General features: G+C 37.6%; 1 protein-coding gene across 1 annotated transcript in view; it reads left to right on the top strand.

The window, feature by feature from the left end:
* LOC133629694 (partitioning defective 3 homolog) overlaps positions 1-18184 on the top strand; it is a 799726-nt gene that overhangs the window by 210779 nt on the left and 570763 nt on the right. Inside the window, exon 3 of the mRNA XM_062020594.1 lies at positions 12566-12740. Within this exon, the coding sequence (XP_061876578.1) occupies positions 12566-12740 (175 nt within the window). The remainder of the gene's footprint in view (positions 1-12565; positions 12741-18184) is intronic.

Genomic DNA, 18184 nt, shown 5'->3' with positions numbered 1-18184 from the left:
AAATAAAACACTTTAATAAATTCTTTGAAGAGTTTCAGAAAGACCATGAAGATCACAATGAACTCAGACTTTCTCATTGCTTTTACAAAGACATTAAACATTAAGGGTTAGGCGCAAAAAGTGTTTAACTTCAGCCTAAACCCTTTTGGTCTGCAACATTTTCAATTTATGAACGTACAACTGTTTGTTTATGTAAAACTGTTTGTCTATTTTGTTGGCCACTGACCGAAGACATAACAAACAAAACTAAAATTGCTAACTTTGTCAGTGTTCCAATAACATCAATACTAGCTAAAAAAAATAAAAATAAATGTCATCTCGTCGAATTAAACACAGGCTGTGAAAATTGTGTATTAGATGTGAGAGGTATCACTCGTGTTTATTTTTGTTGGCCAAACTGTCGCACTGAACCACTAGCGGGTGTTGTTAGAGAAGAACAAAGCTTGTTTATTAGACTTTATCTTCATTATCTGTGTTGGCCCTGTGATGAGGTGGCGACTTGTCCAGGGTGTACCCCGCCTTCCGTCTGAATGCAGCAGAGATAGGCTCCAACAACCCCAGCAAAGGGACAAGCGGTAGAACATGGATGGACATGAAGTACTTCCTGTTTTAGCATTCTCACGTTGGCGGTTCACCATTAAAGGTGTGTTTAGAAAAGTGTTTCCTCAAATCGCCACATTGGTGACATCCGCAACGGCCACAACACATTCATTTATCATCATTCAAGTATGACGATTATAACACTTGTGAAAATGACACCGTAATAGCCGACATAACTACAAACGTATGTGAACATGGTAGATTTAGGCATACAATAAAATCGAACAAACAGATGTAGAATTTTTTTTTTTACAATAGAGTTCAGGGTGCGCATCGTGCATTCAACCAATTGCAAGTGATGCATGGAACTCTACCTAAAAAGATGGTCAAGTTGAGTTAAGTCTTTGCATCTTAACATTTCCTCTTTTTTTTTCCGTTGAGTGGATAATTTACAATGAAAGAAGGTACTGTGCGTCCCTACAGCATCAGTCTGCCGCCATCTGCTGCCAGCCACAACTGATTGCTTGCACTTGAATTGCTATTGCAACACATTTAGAACAGCAGTTTCTTTCATTAAAAAAAATGCAGCTCTTTTTTGTGGCACAAACTCATCTTGCGGGCTGGATTAAACCTGTTTCCGGAACTGTATTTTTGACACCCGTGTTGTAGATGGTCTTAACCCTTCATCTTTATCATGGTGCCCTGCCAGTGTGTTGCCCTCTAGCCGCCCTTGGGCTGGCAGGTAGAGAATGACAGACTGGCAGCTGTTGTGACAGCTAGTGGAACCTGCTAAGTGGGTTTCTGCCATACTTCAAGGTCTTCGGGTATCTTAAAACCCTCCACTGCCAGATAATCTATGTTTGAATTACAGTTGCTTTTGGTTTGGAAACTTAAACCGGAATGAATCTGCTTAGTTTCCACCATAGAGTTCACATCCATAGAGAAGTTGGTAATCAATACAGAGTCACACTCATTGTTGAACCTCAACATAAACATGTCCAAATTGTGGCAATGGTCTTGTTCAGGTCAATTCTGATTGGTTTGCCCATAAGTGACCCGTATGGGACCTTTTCATAGCTATGTACGCAGTGTATATATATGTATGTATATGTATATATGTATGTATACCTGTATATATATGTGTGTGTGTATATATATGTATATATATATATATATATATATATATATATATATATATATATATATATATATATATATATATATATATATATATATATATATATATATATATATATATATATATATATATATATATATATATATATATATATATATATATCAATCAATCAATGTTTATTTATATAGCCCTAAATTACAAGTGTCTCAAAGGGCTGTATATTTGTGTATATGTATATGTATGTGTATGTGTGTATATGTATGAGTATGTGTGTATATATATGTGTGTGTATATGTATATGTATGTGTATATATGTATATTTATGTGTATATATGTATATGTATGTATGTATCAGTATATATATGTATAGGTATATATATGTATATGTATATATGTATATACAGTATATGTATATATGTATTTATGTATATGTGTAAGTGTATATATGTGTATATGTATATGTTTAAATGTATATATGTATACATTTGTATATATATATACTGTATGTGTATTTATATATGTATTTGTATATGTATGTATATACTGTATGTGTATTTATATATATATATATATATATATATATATATATATATATATATATATATATATATATATATATATATATATATATATATATATATATATATATATATATATATATATATATATATATATATATATATATATATTAGGGCTGCAACAACTAATCGATTAAAATCGATTATAAAAATAGTTGGCGATTAATTTAGTCATCGATTCGTTGGATCTATGCTATGTGCATGCGCAGAGGCAATTTTTTATTTTTATTTTTTATAAACCTTTATTTATAAACTGCAACATGTACAAACGGCTGAGAAACAATAATCAAAATAAGTATGGTGCCAGTATGCTGATATTTTTTACAATAAAATACTGGAATGGATAGAAATGTAGTTTGTCTCCTTTATCCGATTATTAATCGATTAATCGACATAATAATCGACAGATTAAGCGATTATCATGCACACACATATATATATATATATATATATATATATATATATATATATATATATATATATATATATATATATATATATATATATATATATATGTATGTATATATATATATATATATATATATATATATATATATATATATATATATATATATATATATATATATATATATATATATATATATATATACATACATATATATATATATATATATATATATATATATATATATATATATATATATATATATATATATATATATATATATATATATATATATATATATATATATATATATATATATATATATATATATATATATATATATATATATGAGGTGTGTGATGCGACTGCAGTGTCACGTTCATGCGACCAGAGCGTCTTGAAAAAGCCATAAACGCCATAATTCTTCGCCAAGACAGACGGTTGCAAAACAAATAGTTGACAAACAGGCGGAAATAATGTTGTAGAAATTGAGAATGGGAGCCATGTTGTGTAAACACTGCAGCAGGTGTGACATCATGACATGTTGGACTGCGGGTCACGCTGCATTCACATTAGACGCCACTTTTGTTTTTGTAACGACATGAAAGTTGACATAAAGATCTGAATTGGACAGAACTTGGTCAACATTGAGTCTGAGCACCATAGTTGTCTTCATTCTCCTGGCCATGAACTTTGCCAAAACTGTCACCGAGCATGTCGGCAGCCATGTTTTCCTCCATGAACCTCAGCTCCCCAGTGGAGGCGGCACTCGTGTTGATTGCAGATCACACAATTGTCCTGGCAGGGTTCCCCACTGGACTGATTGTCTCATTTGCATAATGCTCACACGCCAAATACATTAAAGCAAATTTCAAAGTACAAAGGACAGAATTTCTGTATTTCATTTTTCTTTGTTCTGAACAAGACTTGTAGTGATTTTCCATACGGGAGAGTTCCACAGAAGAGCTTCAAAACCGGACAAAGAAAAACAAGTTGCACGTTGCTTTTTTTGAAAAAGACTCTGATTACTCGCAAAATAGTGTAGCGCTTTAGGAGAGAGTACCGCTTATTATATATGTGCATATTATATTAATATAATGGATATATAACTACTAGAGATGTCCGATAATATCGGTCTGCCGATATTATAGGCCGATAAATGCGTTAAAATGTAATATCGGAAATTATCGGTATCGTTTCTTTTTAATATCAGTATCGTTTTTTTTTTTTTTTTTTTAATTAAATCCACATAAAAAACACAAGATACACTTATAATTAGTGCACCAACCCAAAAAACCTCCCTCTCCCATTCACACTCATTCACACAAAAGGGTTGTTTCTTTCTGTCATTAATATTCTGCTTCCTACATTATATATCAATATATATCAATACAGTCTGCAAGGAATACAGTCCGTAAGCACACATGATTGTGTGTGCTGCTGCTCCACTAATAATACTAACCTTTAGCAGTTAATTTTACAAATTTTCATTAATTACTAGTTTCTATGTAACTGTTTTTATATTGTTTTACTTTCTTTTTTATTCAAGAAAATGTTTTTAATTTATTTATCTTGTTTTATTTGATTCATTTTTTTAAAAAGTACCTTATCTTCACCATACCTGGTTGTCCAAATTAGGCATAAGAAAGTGTTAATTCCACGACTGTATATATCGGTTGATATCGGTATCGGTTGATATCGGTATCGGTAATTAAAGAGTTGGACAATATCGGCATAAAGCCATTATCGGACATCCCTAATAATTAGTATAATTGGATTATAAGAATATGTGACGACTGTCAGGTTCAAACACTGATGACATCTATTAAACAGACAAGAAGCAAGGAATCATGCGGAGACAGAGTTCAATTTTACTCATGAGGAGAAACGTACTGGGCTGCACACTCAGTTAGAGTTCCAACCTACGCTCTAAGGCAGTGGTCCCCAACCTTTTTGTAGCTGGGGACCGGTCAACGCTTGAAAATTTGTCCCACGGACCGGGGGGAGGGGGGGTGGGGGGGATTTTTTTTTTTTTTTTTTTTTCATAAAGAAATACAATCATGTGTGCTTACGGACTGTATACCTGCAGACTGTATTGATCTATATTGACATACACATACACAATATGTATATATAGTGTTTTTATGTTGATTTAATTAAAAAAAAAAATAATAAAATAAAAAAATAAAAAAAATAAAAAAAATTCTTGCGCGGCCCGGTACAAATCGGTCCACGGACCGGTACCGGGCCGTGGCCCGGTGGTTGGGGACCACTGCTCTAAGGTACAGTCCCACATGCTCCTCTATTTATTTGGGAGGTCCCTGGTGACATCACTGGCAGCATAGCTCGGTTGGTAGAGTGGCCGTGCCAGCAACTTCAGGGTTCCAGGTTCGATTCCCGCTTCCGCCATCCTAGTCACTGCCGTTGTGTCCTTGGGCAAGACACTTTACCCACCTGTTCCCAGTGCCACCCACACTGGTTTAAATGTAACTTAGATATTGGGTTTCACTATGTAAAGCGCTTTGAGTCACTAGAGAAAAGCGCTATATAAGTATAATTCTCTTCCCTTCACTTCACTGAGGCTGCCTCTGAAGGAAGGGGGGGTCATTTCAGCAGCCCCAGTTAGACACAATATATGATTATTCATGAAATGCAAATGTGCTGACACTCGTGATATCGCCCTGTCTCTGCTTCGTCTGCGTCACGGTACTCGATGTTCGCCCTTGGCAGTCAGCAGGCCGGGTGTGGACACAAACACTGATACGAGACGACTCACGATCCAAGATTGTAAGTTGTCCCTTTGCACGGATAGAAAAGTACAACTTCAGCACAATTGATAATAACTATAGCAACGGCCTTTAAGCATAAGAGTTGCGTGTTAACTTACACATAATTATTCTAACAACGACCTCCTTAAAGTTTTATCAATCAGAAATATCAAGTAGCTAAAAAGCGCCAAACATGGAAAAAATGTGGAGATAGTGTTTATTTTTTATTTTTCCCATCATGCTTTGTAATGGATTCAAATGTATTTAATTCGGAAATTGGTGTGGTGTATGGATATTTTCATAATATTGACAAATTGTTTTATATTTTGTTATTTGTGACCATGTCGATCACGGCGCCGATCATAGCTGCTATCGTGCGGTCAGTTTTGTTTGTTTTTGTGCGTAAATTGTGTGTCCGCGTGCTCTTTACCCACAAATATCAATCACCCCTACGGACTTATTACCGGTCATTTTTAGCTAGCACCAAGAACAATTCTTAGTGAACCCGTTCTCAAACAATGGCAATAAAACCGATTCTGATTCTGATTCTGTCTGTTGGCATTTAATGTTGGTTCGAATTTTTTTGTTTTGTTTTTGCACCATGACTAGGGAAAGTTGTTTGTATTAGGTCATATTAGGTCATTGACATGAATTACTCATATACATATACATTTGTTAGAATAATTATGTGTAAGTTATCACACAACTCTTATGCTTAAAGGCCGTTGCTATAGTTATTAACTATTGTGCTCAAGTTGTACTTTTCTATCTGTGCAAGGACAGAACTTGTTCTCAGCCACGGCATATGAGGGGTTGCTTCGCCGCAGACATTTTGTTTGTCTTAGCCCGCTAACAGCCAAGGACTCCAAGGACCTCAACGAAGATAAGACGACAGCGCGCAGACGAAGCAGACACAAGGCAATCACACCCAGCACATTCCGTCACGTATTGTGTGCACAGGAAGCTGCTTTGCATGAAATGCGTGGCCACTCCTATTTAGAGGCGGCCTCAGTGATGTAACCAGGGACCTCCCAAATAAATAGAGGAGCGCGTGGGCTGGACTTTAGAGCGTAGGTTGTTTCTGTAACTAGAGTACAGCCCAAATTTAGCCCATCGAGCTAAATTGAACTCTGTCTCTGCATGATTCCTTGCTTCTTGTCTGTTTAATATATGTCATCAGTGTTTGAACCTGACAACATTTACTTTAAAGATCTCAATTAAGACATGCATAGTTTTCTTAATGACATACATATTTAATTACACCTGTTTCCTTTAAAGACCTTCATGTTGCATATTGTATCGACTCCATTATGGACAATGACATGTTTTTTTCCTGGGAATGGTGGCGACTAATCCACCTTAATGTTGTCCTCTGAGGAGATGGGAACTTGACAACACAATTTGGGCACATTTTGAATGTTTAAAGAAGAAGTAAACATCACCACCAGTCTTTAATGGACAGCTGGCAGACGGAGAACTCATTGAGTTGCTAAATAAGGCCAGGAACGAAGCAAACGGAGGCTTGATTACTCCACTAATTATTCATTGGCTGGACGGTGAAGTCACCTCTGGGGGCAACTCTCTCTTGTCGTCATCATCATCACATCTTCATCACTGATTGACATGTTTATAGTAAGGAGGTCTTCAAGGCTGACTGGCGAAACCACTTCCACACTCTTCTTCGGCAGAGTCGGGGGACGGCAACCCTTCACGTACAACTTTCTCCGACGCTGCCGCGGAAAGACGTGTTTTACGCCACTCCTTCTTTGTCTCATTTTGTCCACCAAACATTTTATACTGTGCGTATTCAAAAGGGATGATACTCGAAACCGGTTTTCCCGGTTGTTTGATAAGAAAAGAAATGAGTCCTCGGACTCGAATACCTTTTTGAGAACCGGTACCCGTTATCGAGACCACTATAGTAAAGGAAAAGAGTTGATTCTTTATTCGAATCCCGTCCCGACCAGAAATGCTCCGTAGGACATCACAATAAATGACGTCATGTAGCTCAGTCATTAGGCGCAGATAGCGAAAGCAGGAAAACAATGGACGGGAAAAAGCGCTCCAAGGTGTAATAAAGTTCAAAACAAAAGCTATAATCCATCGAATAACTTTACTGAGAGATTTGAGCAGGGTAAAACACATGACCAACACTTTTACCACCAACCGGAAACATAGCAACCAGGCTAGCAACGCACCTCGTTTACGGCAGCTGTCGCAACGTTCTTAAACCAACCGCAGCACATACATATATATACAACACTGCAGCACATACATATATATACAACACTGCAGCACATACATATATATACAACACTGCAGCACATACATATATATACAACACTGCAGCACATACATATATATACAACATATCTCCCTTTTTGAACTTTTGTTTTTCTTTCCTTGTAAACGTTACAAAATCACACTGTAGATGTGTTGTCTGTCTAATTATAAATAATGCAGACGAGGCGTGTTGGCTGAGTTCTTGACGTTTACTTTCACAGCGTGGCAACATGCAACACTTTTCGGGGCTACCGCGCATGCTCGTAACTCCCGTTGCATGCTGGGTAGTGTAGTTGTTACATTCTCTAGCTCATAACATTTTTCCGCCTATAAAGAAATAATGTTAACTCAATAAAGTGTATTTCTTTTTTTAGCTTTAACTTTTCATTTTTTAGCATTGTAACCATATTTGCAAACAACTTTTCTCTTCATAGAATTTTCTTTCAATAAAGAAATAAAGTGCAAAAATGTCAAAGCATCATAACAAACAGTTATGTTCCAATAGCAGCAGAAGTGCACTTTTTGGAGAGCTGTATTATTTTCAGTTTTGTGCCCAAGGGACTGATTTTATTTAACACTATATTATTATTTATACACCAATAGTGATCACAGAGACAGCTTGTTTTTGTGTTACTGTATATATTTGTTTCTCTGAAAAATCCCACTTAATATACTTTGGGTAACAACAGTCAATATTTATTTATTTTATTTTATTTTGTTAGGTGGGTATCAGTCAATATTTATTTATTTATTAGATTTTATTTTTTTCTTATATAATAAAAGTGAGCTTTTGTTAAACCAAATATTGTGTGTTTTTTTTCCATATACAACAACCTATCTGGACTCGATAAGAGAATCGATAAGGAATCGGTTCAATAAGAGGATTCGATAATAGGCTCGAACTCGATAATTCCTTATCAAACATCATCCCTAGTATTCAATACTTATATTGAAAATGCACAAAGGTGAGCTTTGTTGTTGTCATTGACTTGTGCGGAGTGCTAACCAGGCACATTTGGTCAAGCTAATCCATGCTAACATGCTATTTAGGCTAGCTGTATGTACATATTGCGTCATTATGCCTCGTTTGTAGGTATATTTGAGCTCATTTAATTTCCTGACTTATGTTTTCTGTAGGGCTGCAACTAACGATTAATTTGATAATCGACTAATCTGTCAATTATTACTTCGATTAATCGATTAATAATCAGATAAAAGAGACAAACTACATTTCTATCCTTTCCAGTATTTTATTGGAAAAAAAACAGCACACTGGCACCATACTTATTTTGATTATTGTTTCTCAGCTGTTTGTACATGTTGCAGTTTATAAATAAAGGTTTATTTAAAAAAAAATTAAAAAAAAAATTAAAGCCTCTGTGCATGCGCATAGCATAGATCCAACGAATCGATGACTAAATTAATTGGCAACTATTTTTATAATCGATTTTAATGGATTTAATCGATTAGTTGTTGCAGCCCTAGTCCTCTGCGTATTTAATTTTTATTTGCATGTCTCACATTATCTGTATGTAATATTGGCTGCATTTCTGATAGTTGTGTGTGCGCCATGTTGTTCCAGACCACAGCAAACGTTACCCAGCTCGAAATAAATCCATCAGAAGATGTTTCCTTTAACTTGGACACACACATCTATACCTTTGGCCGTTGTAAGACAGTTATTTCCAGGAGTTATCTCACCCTCTGAGAAGTTTTACTAAAGTTTTCCAATGGCAGGACATTATAAAAATAAAAAATAAAAATAAAAAATTAAAATGCGTGTCAGGTTCTGCGCATGTCAAAGTAAAGTATTCCGATTTAAGGTGTAATGCATGGAAATAGACGTAATAATCCTATGTTTTTTCAGGGTCCATGTACACAGTAAGATTCTAACCCCATTGATGATCAGATTAAATAAATGTCCATGTACACTTAGCTACAGTGACCCATTTGAAGGCCATTTGATCCAATAAGGCTTATGGCAGTCGCAGGTTTATAGGGGAGCCGGAAACAAATCCTGCAATTCTTATTTATTCCGATTCTAAATCGATTCATAATTTTCCCAAAAATGTAAGAAAATTCAAATACATTTTATTAGGACTTTTCCGTGCTTATTCGTCACATGTCAGCAGCCAAGAGTTTTTGCAACTCTTTGGAAAAGTTTTTATTGGACATTTTATACCGATTAATTGGTGAGAATCGTGTTGAATGGATTTCATTTTTTTGTTTAAAAAAAAAAACTAAACAAAAAAACTAAAAACAAATGCCTTTTGAAGGACTTTTCTGTTGATTTTGAATAACTGTGTATTGTACACCTGAAAAGAAAAAGTTTAAACTGAACATGAAAAATAATTTTAGGAACAATCAACAAAAAATGATGGCTAAAATGCGGCAAAAGTCTACTGAAAGGACACAATGTTGGCTTATTATCTCATATCGGTAGGTTGTGAGTTCAAAACCCCGGCCGAGTCATACCAAAGACTATAACAATGGGAGCCTTTACCTCCCTGCTTGGCACTCAGCATCAAGGGTTGGAATTGGGGGTTAAATCACCGAAAATGATTCCCGGGCGCGGCCACCGCTGCTGCTCACTGCTCCCCTCACCTCCACAGGTGGTGATCAATGGTGATGGGTCAAATGCAGAGAATAATTTCGCCACACGTGTGTGTGACAATCATTGGTACTTTAACTTTATATCAATCAATCAATGTTTATTTATATAGCCCTAAATCACAAGTGTCTCAAAGGGCTGCACAAGCCACAACGACATCCTCGGTACAGAGCCCACATACGGGCAAGGAAAAACTCACCCCAGTGGGACGTCAATGTGAATGACTATGAGAAACCTTGGAGAGGACCGCATATGTGGGTAACCCCCCTAGGGGAATATGTGTATGTATATATATATATATATATATATATGTGTGTATATATATATATATATATATATATATATATATATATATATATATATATATATATATATATATATATATATATATGTGTGTGTGTATATATATATATATATATATATATATATATATATATATATATATATATATATGTATGTATGTATGTATGTATGTATGTATATATATATATATATATATATATATATATATATATATATATATATATATATATATGTATATTATATATATATATATATATATATATATATATATATATATATATATATATATATATATATATATATATATATATATATATATATATATATATATATATATATATATATATATACACATACACACATATACATGAATACATATATATATATATATATATATATATATATATATATATATATATATATATATATCAATCAATCAATGTTTATTTATATAGCCCTAAATCACAAGTGTCTCAAAGGGCTGCACAAGGCACAACGACATCCTCGGTACAGAGCCCACATTTTGATTACCGTATTTTTCGGAGTATAAGTCGCACCGGAGTATAAGTCGCACCTGCCGAAAATGCATAGTAAAGAAGGAAAAAAACTAGAGATGTCCGATAATATCGGCCTGCCAATATTATCGGCCGATATATGCGTTAAAATGTAATATCGGAAATTATCGGTATCAGTTTTTTTATTATCGGTATCGTTTTTTTGTTTGTTTTGTTTTTTGTTTTTTTTTAAATTAAATCAACATAAAAAACACAAGAAACACTTACAATTAGTGCACCAAACCAAAAAACCTCCCTCCCCCATTCACACTCATTCACACAAAAGGGTTGTTTCTTTCTGTTATTAATATTCTGGTTCCTACATTATATATCAATATATATCAATACAGTCTGCAAGGAATACAGTCCGTAAGCACCCATGATTGTGCGTGCTGCTGCTCCACTAATAATACTAACCTTTAACAGTTAATTTTACTCATTTTCATTCATTACTAGTTTCTATGTAACTGTTTTTATATTGTTGTACTTTCTTTTTATTGAAGAAAATGTTTTAATTTATTTGTCTTATTTTACTAATTTAAAAAAAAGTACCTTATCTTCACCATACCTGGTTGTCCAAATTAGGCATAATAATGTGTTAATTCCACGACTGCATATATCGGTTGATATCGGTATCGGTAATTAAAGATTTGGACAATATCGGAATATCGGATATCGGCAAAAAGCCATTATCGGACATCCCTAAAAAAAACATATATGAATCGCACTGGAGCCCGGCCAAACTATGAAAAAAAGTGCGACTTATAGTCCGAAAAATACGGTAATTACAGTAGTAATAATAATAATAATAATAAAAATAGATTTTATTTGTAAAAAGCACTTTACATTGAGTAAGCAACCTCAAAGTGCTACAGTGTATTAAAAAATAAAATAAAAAAGATATAAAAAAATAAAATAAAAAATTAAAACTAGAACAGGAAGATAGCTATAACTAGTATGCATATATCTAAAAAAAAAAAAGGCTTTTTTAAAAAGAAGGGTTTTTACGCCTTTTTTTAAAGCATTCACAGTCTGTGGTGCCCTCAGGTGGTCAGGGAGAGCGTTCCACAGACTGGGAGCGGCGGAGCAGAAAGCCCGGTCTCCACATAGTGTGATGAGTCGTGGTGAATCTGCATGACAAGGATCGTATTGAATACAGAGCAGGATCTGAACAAAGCACAGCTCTACCGGCTTGAACATGACAATTATTTTATTGGGTTTTAATGGATGATTAAGCTTCAGGAATTCTGCTCAAAATTATTTCTGCCGATTTGTTTATCCCCCATTTCGGAATTGTTCCTTTACTTAATCACTGTTTGGAGATCAACACTTTGTAGGAAATAATGTAAAAAAAGTCATTTTCCTTTTTGTTCCTTCTCCTCAGTTGGTGGCCGTCTTTGAAGAGCAGGACCCTCACAATGGAGGTGACGGCACCAGCGCCAGCTCCACGGGCACGCAGAGTCCAGAACCGTACGTCGGCCAGCTGAGCCCCACCTCGGCCTTCCAGCCCTACCAGGCCGACGGCGAGATCGAGGTCACGCCGTCGGCGCTGAGATCGAGTGAGTGGCTTCTATTCCGAATGTCACGTCTTCCACGTTGTCTCACACACGCCACCTGGTGGACGCGCACCACCACCCAGGTCCGTGGTCATCATCACCGTGGCGTCACTTCCATATTCCAAGTGTCTAAATTATTACTCGATTTCATTTGGCTGGAGTTTATCTGGATCAGACCTGGGCAAAATAGGACCCGCGGGCCACATGTGGCCCTTTAAGATTTTCTTAAAGTTCTACTTCATTTTTTTAGACCTTTAACATCCAAACTGTAGTCACCATTACGATGTGCAGGATGTTTTGAAATGACCGTAAGTCTTGAATAAGGATCTCCGATAATGGCTTTTTGCCGATATCCGATATGCCGATATTGTCCAACTCTTTAATTACCGATACCGATATCAACCGATATATACAGTCGTGGAATTAACACATTATTATGCCTAATTTGGACAACCAGGTATGGTGAAGATAAGGTACTTTTTTAAAAAAATGAATCAAATAAAATAAGATAAATAAATAAAAAATATTTTCTTGAATAAAAAAGAAAGTAAAACAATATAAAAACAGTTACATAGAAACTAGTAATTAATGAACATTTGTAAAATTAACTGTTAAAGGTTAGTACTATTAGTGGAGCAGCAGCACGCACAATCATGTGTGCTTACGGACTGTATCCCTTGCAGACTGTATTGATATATATTGATATATAATGTAGGAAGCAGAATATTAATAACAGAAAGAAACAACCCTTTTGTGTGAATGAGTGTAAATGGGGGAGGGAGGTTTTTTGGGTTGCTGCACTAATTGTAAGTGTATCTTGTGTTTTTTATGTGGATTTAATAAAAAAAATAAAAAAATAACAAAATAAAAAAAAACAAAAAACGATACTGATAATAAAAAAACCGATACCGATAATTTCCGATATTACATTTTAACGCATTTATCGACATCTCTAGTCTTGAACTATAGAAAGTATTTCAGTGGTTGAAATCTGCACTTTTGGGTGTTTTAGGAGTTATTACGGTAATCTAGGTCAGTGTTTTTCAACCACTGTGCCGCGGCACACTAGATCAGTGGTCCCCAACCTTTTTGTAGCTGGGGACCGGCCAACGCTTGAAAATTTGTCCCACGGACTGTGGAGGGGTGGGGGGGATTATTATTATTATTATATATATTTTTTTCTTCATAAAGAAATACAATCATGTGTGCTTACGGACTGTATACCTGCAGACTGTATTGATCTATATTGACATACACATACACAATATGTATATATTGTGTTTTTTATTTTGATTTAATAAAAAAATAAAATAAAATAAAATAAAATAAAATAAAATATATATATATATATTTCTTGCACAGCCCGGTGGTTGGGGACCACTGCACTAGATCAGTGGTCCCCAACCTTTTTGTAGCTGCGGACCGGTCAACGCTTGAAAATTTGTCCCACGGACCGGTGGGGGGGGGGGGGGGGGGGGGGGGTATTTAAAAAAAAAAATTAAAAAAAAATGTTTAATTCTTTTTTTACATAAATTAATACAATCATGTGTGCTTACGGACTGTATCCCTGCAAACTGTATTGATCTATATTGATATATAATGTATATATTGTGTTTTTTATGTTGATTTCATTAAAAAAAAAAAAAAAAAAAAAAAAATTTCTTGTGCGGCCTGGTACCAATCGGTCCGCGGACCGGTACCAGGCCGGTGGTTGGGGACCCCTGCACTAGATGATCTAATTTCACCTATTTGTGTTAAAAATATTTTTTGCAAAGCAGTAATTATAGTCTGCAAATGATGTGTTGTTGTTGAGTGTCGGTGCTGTCTAGAACTCGGCAGAGTAACTGTGCAATACTCTTCCATATCAGTAGGTGGCAGCAGGTAGCTAATTGCTTTGTAGATGTGGGAAACAGCAGGTAAAAAGGTGTCTAATGCTTAAACCAAAAACAAACAAAAGGTGAGTGCCCCTAAGAAAAGGCATTGAAGCTTAGGGAAGGCTATGCAGAACCAAACTCAAACTGAACTGGCTACAAAGTAAACAAAAACAGAATGCTGGACGACAGCAAAGACTTACTGTGGAGCAAAGACGGCATCCACAATGTACATCCGAACATGACATTCAACAATGTCCCCACAAAGAAGGATAAAAACAACTGAAATATTCTTGATTGCTAAAACAAAGTGGGGAATATCGCTCAAAGGAAGACATGAAACTGCTACAGGAAAATACCAAAAAAAAGAGAAAAAGCCACCTACTGATATGGACGAGTATTACACGGTTACTCTGCCGAGCTCTAGACAGCACCGACACTCAACAACAACACATCATTTGCAGACTATAATTACTGCTTTGCAAGAATATTTTTAACCCAAATAGGTGAAATGAGATCATCTCCCACGGCACACCAGACTGTATCTCACGGCACACTAGTGGTTGAAAAACACTTTGCTACTGCCTGGTTTTATTAGCAATATATTGTCAGGAAAAACTTAGAATTTTGAGAAGCAACGTTTCCGTCATAGTCATGAAGTTCAAAAAGTTAGAGAATTTACCACTCATAATCTGCTGTAAAGTTAAGTATTTTTATTTAGACAAAAACATGTTTGGAAAGTATGATAATATACTGTAAAAAAGCGCAATATAAAATCTATCCATCCATCCATCCATCTTCTTCCGCTTATCCGAGGTCGGGTCGCGGGGGCAGCAGCCTAAGCAGGGAAACCCAGACTTCCCTCTCCCCAGCCACTTCGTCCAGCTCTTACCCGGGGGATCCCGAGGCGTTCCCAGGCCAGCCGGGAGACATAGTCTTCCCAACGTGTCCTGGGTCTTCCCCGTGGTCTCCTACCGGTCGGACGTGCCCTAAACACCTCCCTAGGGAGGCGTTCGGGTGGCATCCTGACCAGATGCCCGAACCACCTCAACTGGCTCCTCTCCATGTGGAGGAGCAGCGGCTTTACTTTGAACTCCCCCCGGATGACAGAGCTTCTCACCCTATCTCTAAGGGAGAGACCCGCCACCCGGCGAAGGAAACTCATTTGGGCCGCTTGTACCCGTGATCTTGTCCTTTCAGTCATAACCCAAAGCTCATGACCATAGGTGAGGATGGGAACGTAGATCCATCCATCCATCCATCCATTTTCTACCGCTTATTCCCTTCGGGGTCGCGGGGGCGCTGGAGCCTATCTCAGCTACAACCGGGCGGAAGGCGGGGTACACCCTGGACAAGTCGCCACCTCATCGCAGGGCCAACACAGATAGACAGACAACATTCACACTCACATTCACACACTAGGGCCAATTTAGTGTTGCCAATCAACCTATCCCCAGGTGCATGTCTTTGGAGGTGGGAGGAAGCCGGAGTACCCGGAGGGAACCCACGCAGTCACGGGGAGAACATGCAAACTCCACACAGAAAGATCCCGAGCCCGGGATTGAACTCACGACTACTCAGGACCTTCGTATTGTGAGGCAGACGCACTAACCCCTCTGCCTCCGTGCTGCCCGGGAACGTAGATCGACCGGTAAATTGAGAGCTTTGCCTTCCGGCTCAGCTCCTTCTTCACCACAACGGATCGATACAGCGCCCGCATTACTGAAGACACCGCACCGATCCGCCTTTCGATCTCACGATCCACTCTTCCCTCACTCGTGAACAAGACTCCAAGGTACCTGAACTCCTCCACTTGGGGCAGGGTCTCCTCCGCAACCCGGAGATGGCACTCCACCCTTTTCCGGGCAAGAACCATGGACTCGGACTTGGAGGTGCTGATTCTCATCCCAGTCGCTTCACTCAGCTGCGAACCGATCCAGCGAGAGCTGAAGATCCTGGCCAGATGAAGCCATCAGGACCACATCATCTGCAAAAAGCAGAGACCTAATCCTGCAGCCACCAAACCAGACCCCCTCAACGCCTTGACTGCGCCTAGAATTCTGTCCATAAAAGTTATGAACAGAATGGGTGACAAAGGGCAGTCCAACCCTCACTGGAAACGGGTCCGACTTACTGCCGGCAATGCGGACCAAGCTCTGGCACTGATCATACAGGGAGCGGACCGCCACAATCAGACAGTCCGATACCCCATACTCTCTGATCACTCCCCACAGGACTTCCAGAGGGACACGGTCGAATGCCTTCTCCAAGTCCACAAAGCACATGTAGACTGGTTGGGCAAACTCCCATGCACCCTCAAGGACCCTGCGAGAGTATAGAGCTGGTCCACAGTTCCACGACCAGGACGAAAACCACACTGTTCCTCCTGAATCCGAGGTTCGACTATCCGGCATAGCCTCCTCTCCAGCACACCCGAATAGACCTTATCGGGAAGGCTGAGGAGTGTGATCCCACGATCCCTATTTGTTGAAATATTGGATACTATTAAAGTTTAAAATATATGTAATTTCAAGCAGTACATATATTTTTTTCTGTCAAAATGAAAACAATTACATTTAGTGAGAAAATATGAAGTACTTTATTGACACCTGGTGTTTGCGGGTCAGATAAAATTATGTGGCCCCAGGGCCTTGAGTTTGACACCAAGGCCAATATCAACCTGACTATTGTTCTGGATCTGTCGCTCAAAAACTTTTTCTCTTTAAAGTAGGAGCACATAAAAAGGTGTAACAAGTGTCGGACTTGCCATGCTCGAGGTGTACGGGCTGTCTGTCAAGACCACGCCGTGCGTATCGTGAACGGCCACGTTCCGACTCCGGAGTGTCAAGTCCGAGGCGAGACAAGGAAAGGGAAGTGAGACACAGCTGAGGTGCTCAGTCATGCAAGGTGGACACGTGACCTTCATTCCCAGTCACGGACTAGGAGCTTACTCACACACTCCTATTGACGTTCTCTCAAGTGAAACCATCTGGCTGCTGTCTAGGACTTCAAGGCCCATTGATACTTAGAAATAGCGTTAGAACACAATCCTTCTCTGAGTTCAAACTGAGAGTTATGGAAACTTTTCCTGAGGAGAGAGATTTTTGTTTTTCGAAGCAACCTTTAAGGTCTACTGAAAGCCACTACTAGCGACCACGCAGTCTGATAGTTTATATATCAATGATGAAATGTTAACATTGCAACACATGCCAATACGGCCGGGTTAACTTATAAAGTGACATTTTAAATTTCCCGGGAAACTTCCGGCTGAAAACGTCTCGGTATGATGGGTTGAAGCAGACATTTTGGAATAGCACGGTGACGAGTTTAAGTCGTCTGTTTTCACCACAAAATTCCACAGTATTCTGGACATCTGTGTTGGTGAATCTTTTGCAATTTGTTCAATGAACAATGGAGACTGCAAAGAAGAAAGCTGTAGGTGGGATCCGGTGTATTAGCGGCTGGCTGCAGCAACACAACCAGGAGGACTTTGAGTTGGATAGCAGACGCGCTACCGTGAGTACAGCTTTGGCTTCCAAACATTTGATCGCTTGCCCGTACGTGCGTGTCGTTATG

The sequence above is a fragment of the Entelurus aequoreus genome, linkage group LG15 (assembly GCF_033978785.1).
Source record: "Entelurus aequoreus isolate RoL-2023_Sb linkage group LG15, RoL_Eaeq_v1.1, whole genome shotgun sequence".
Classification (NCBI taxonomy): domain Eukaryota; kingdom Metazoa; phylum Chordata; class Actinopteri; order Syngnathiformes; family Syngnathidae; genus Entelurus; species Entelurus aequoreus.
Note: the sequence above shows the minus strand (reverse complement) of the source record. Positions and strands in the feature narration are given on the sequence as shown.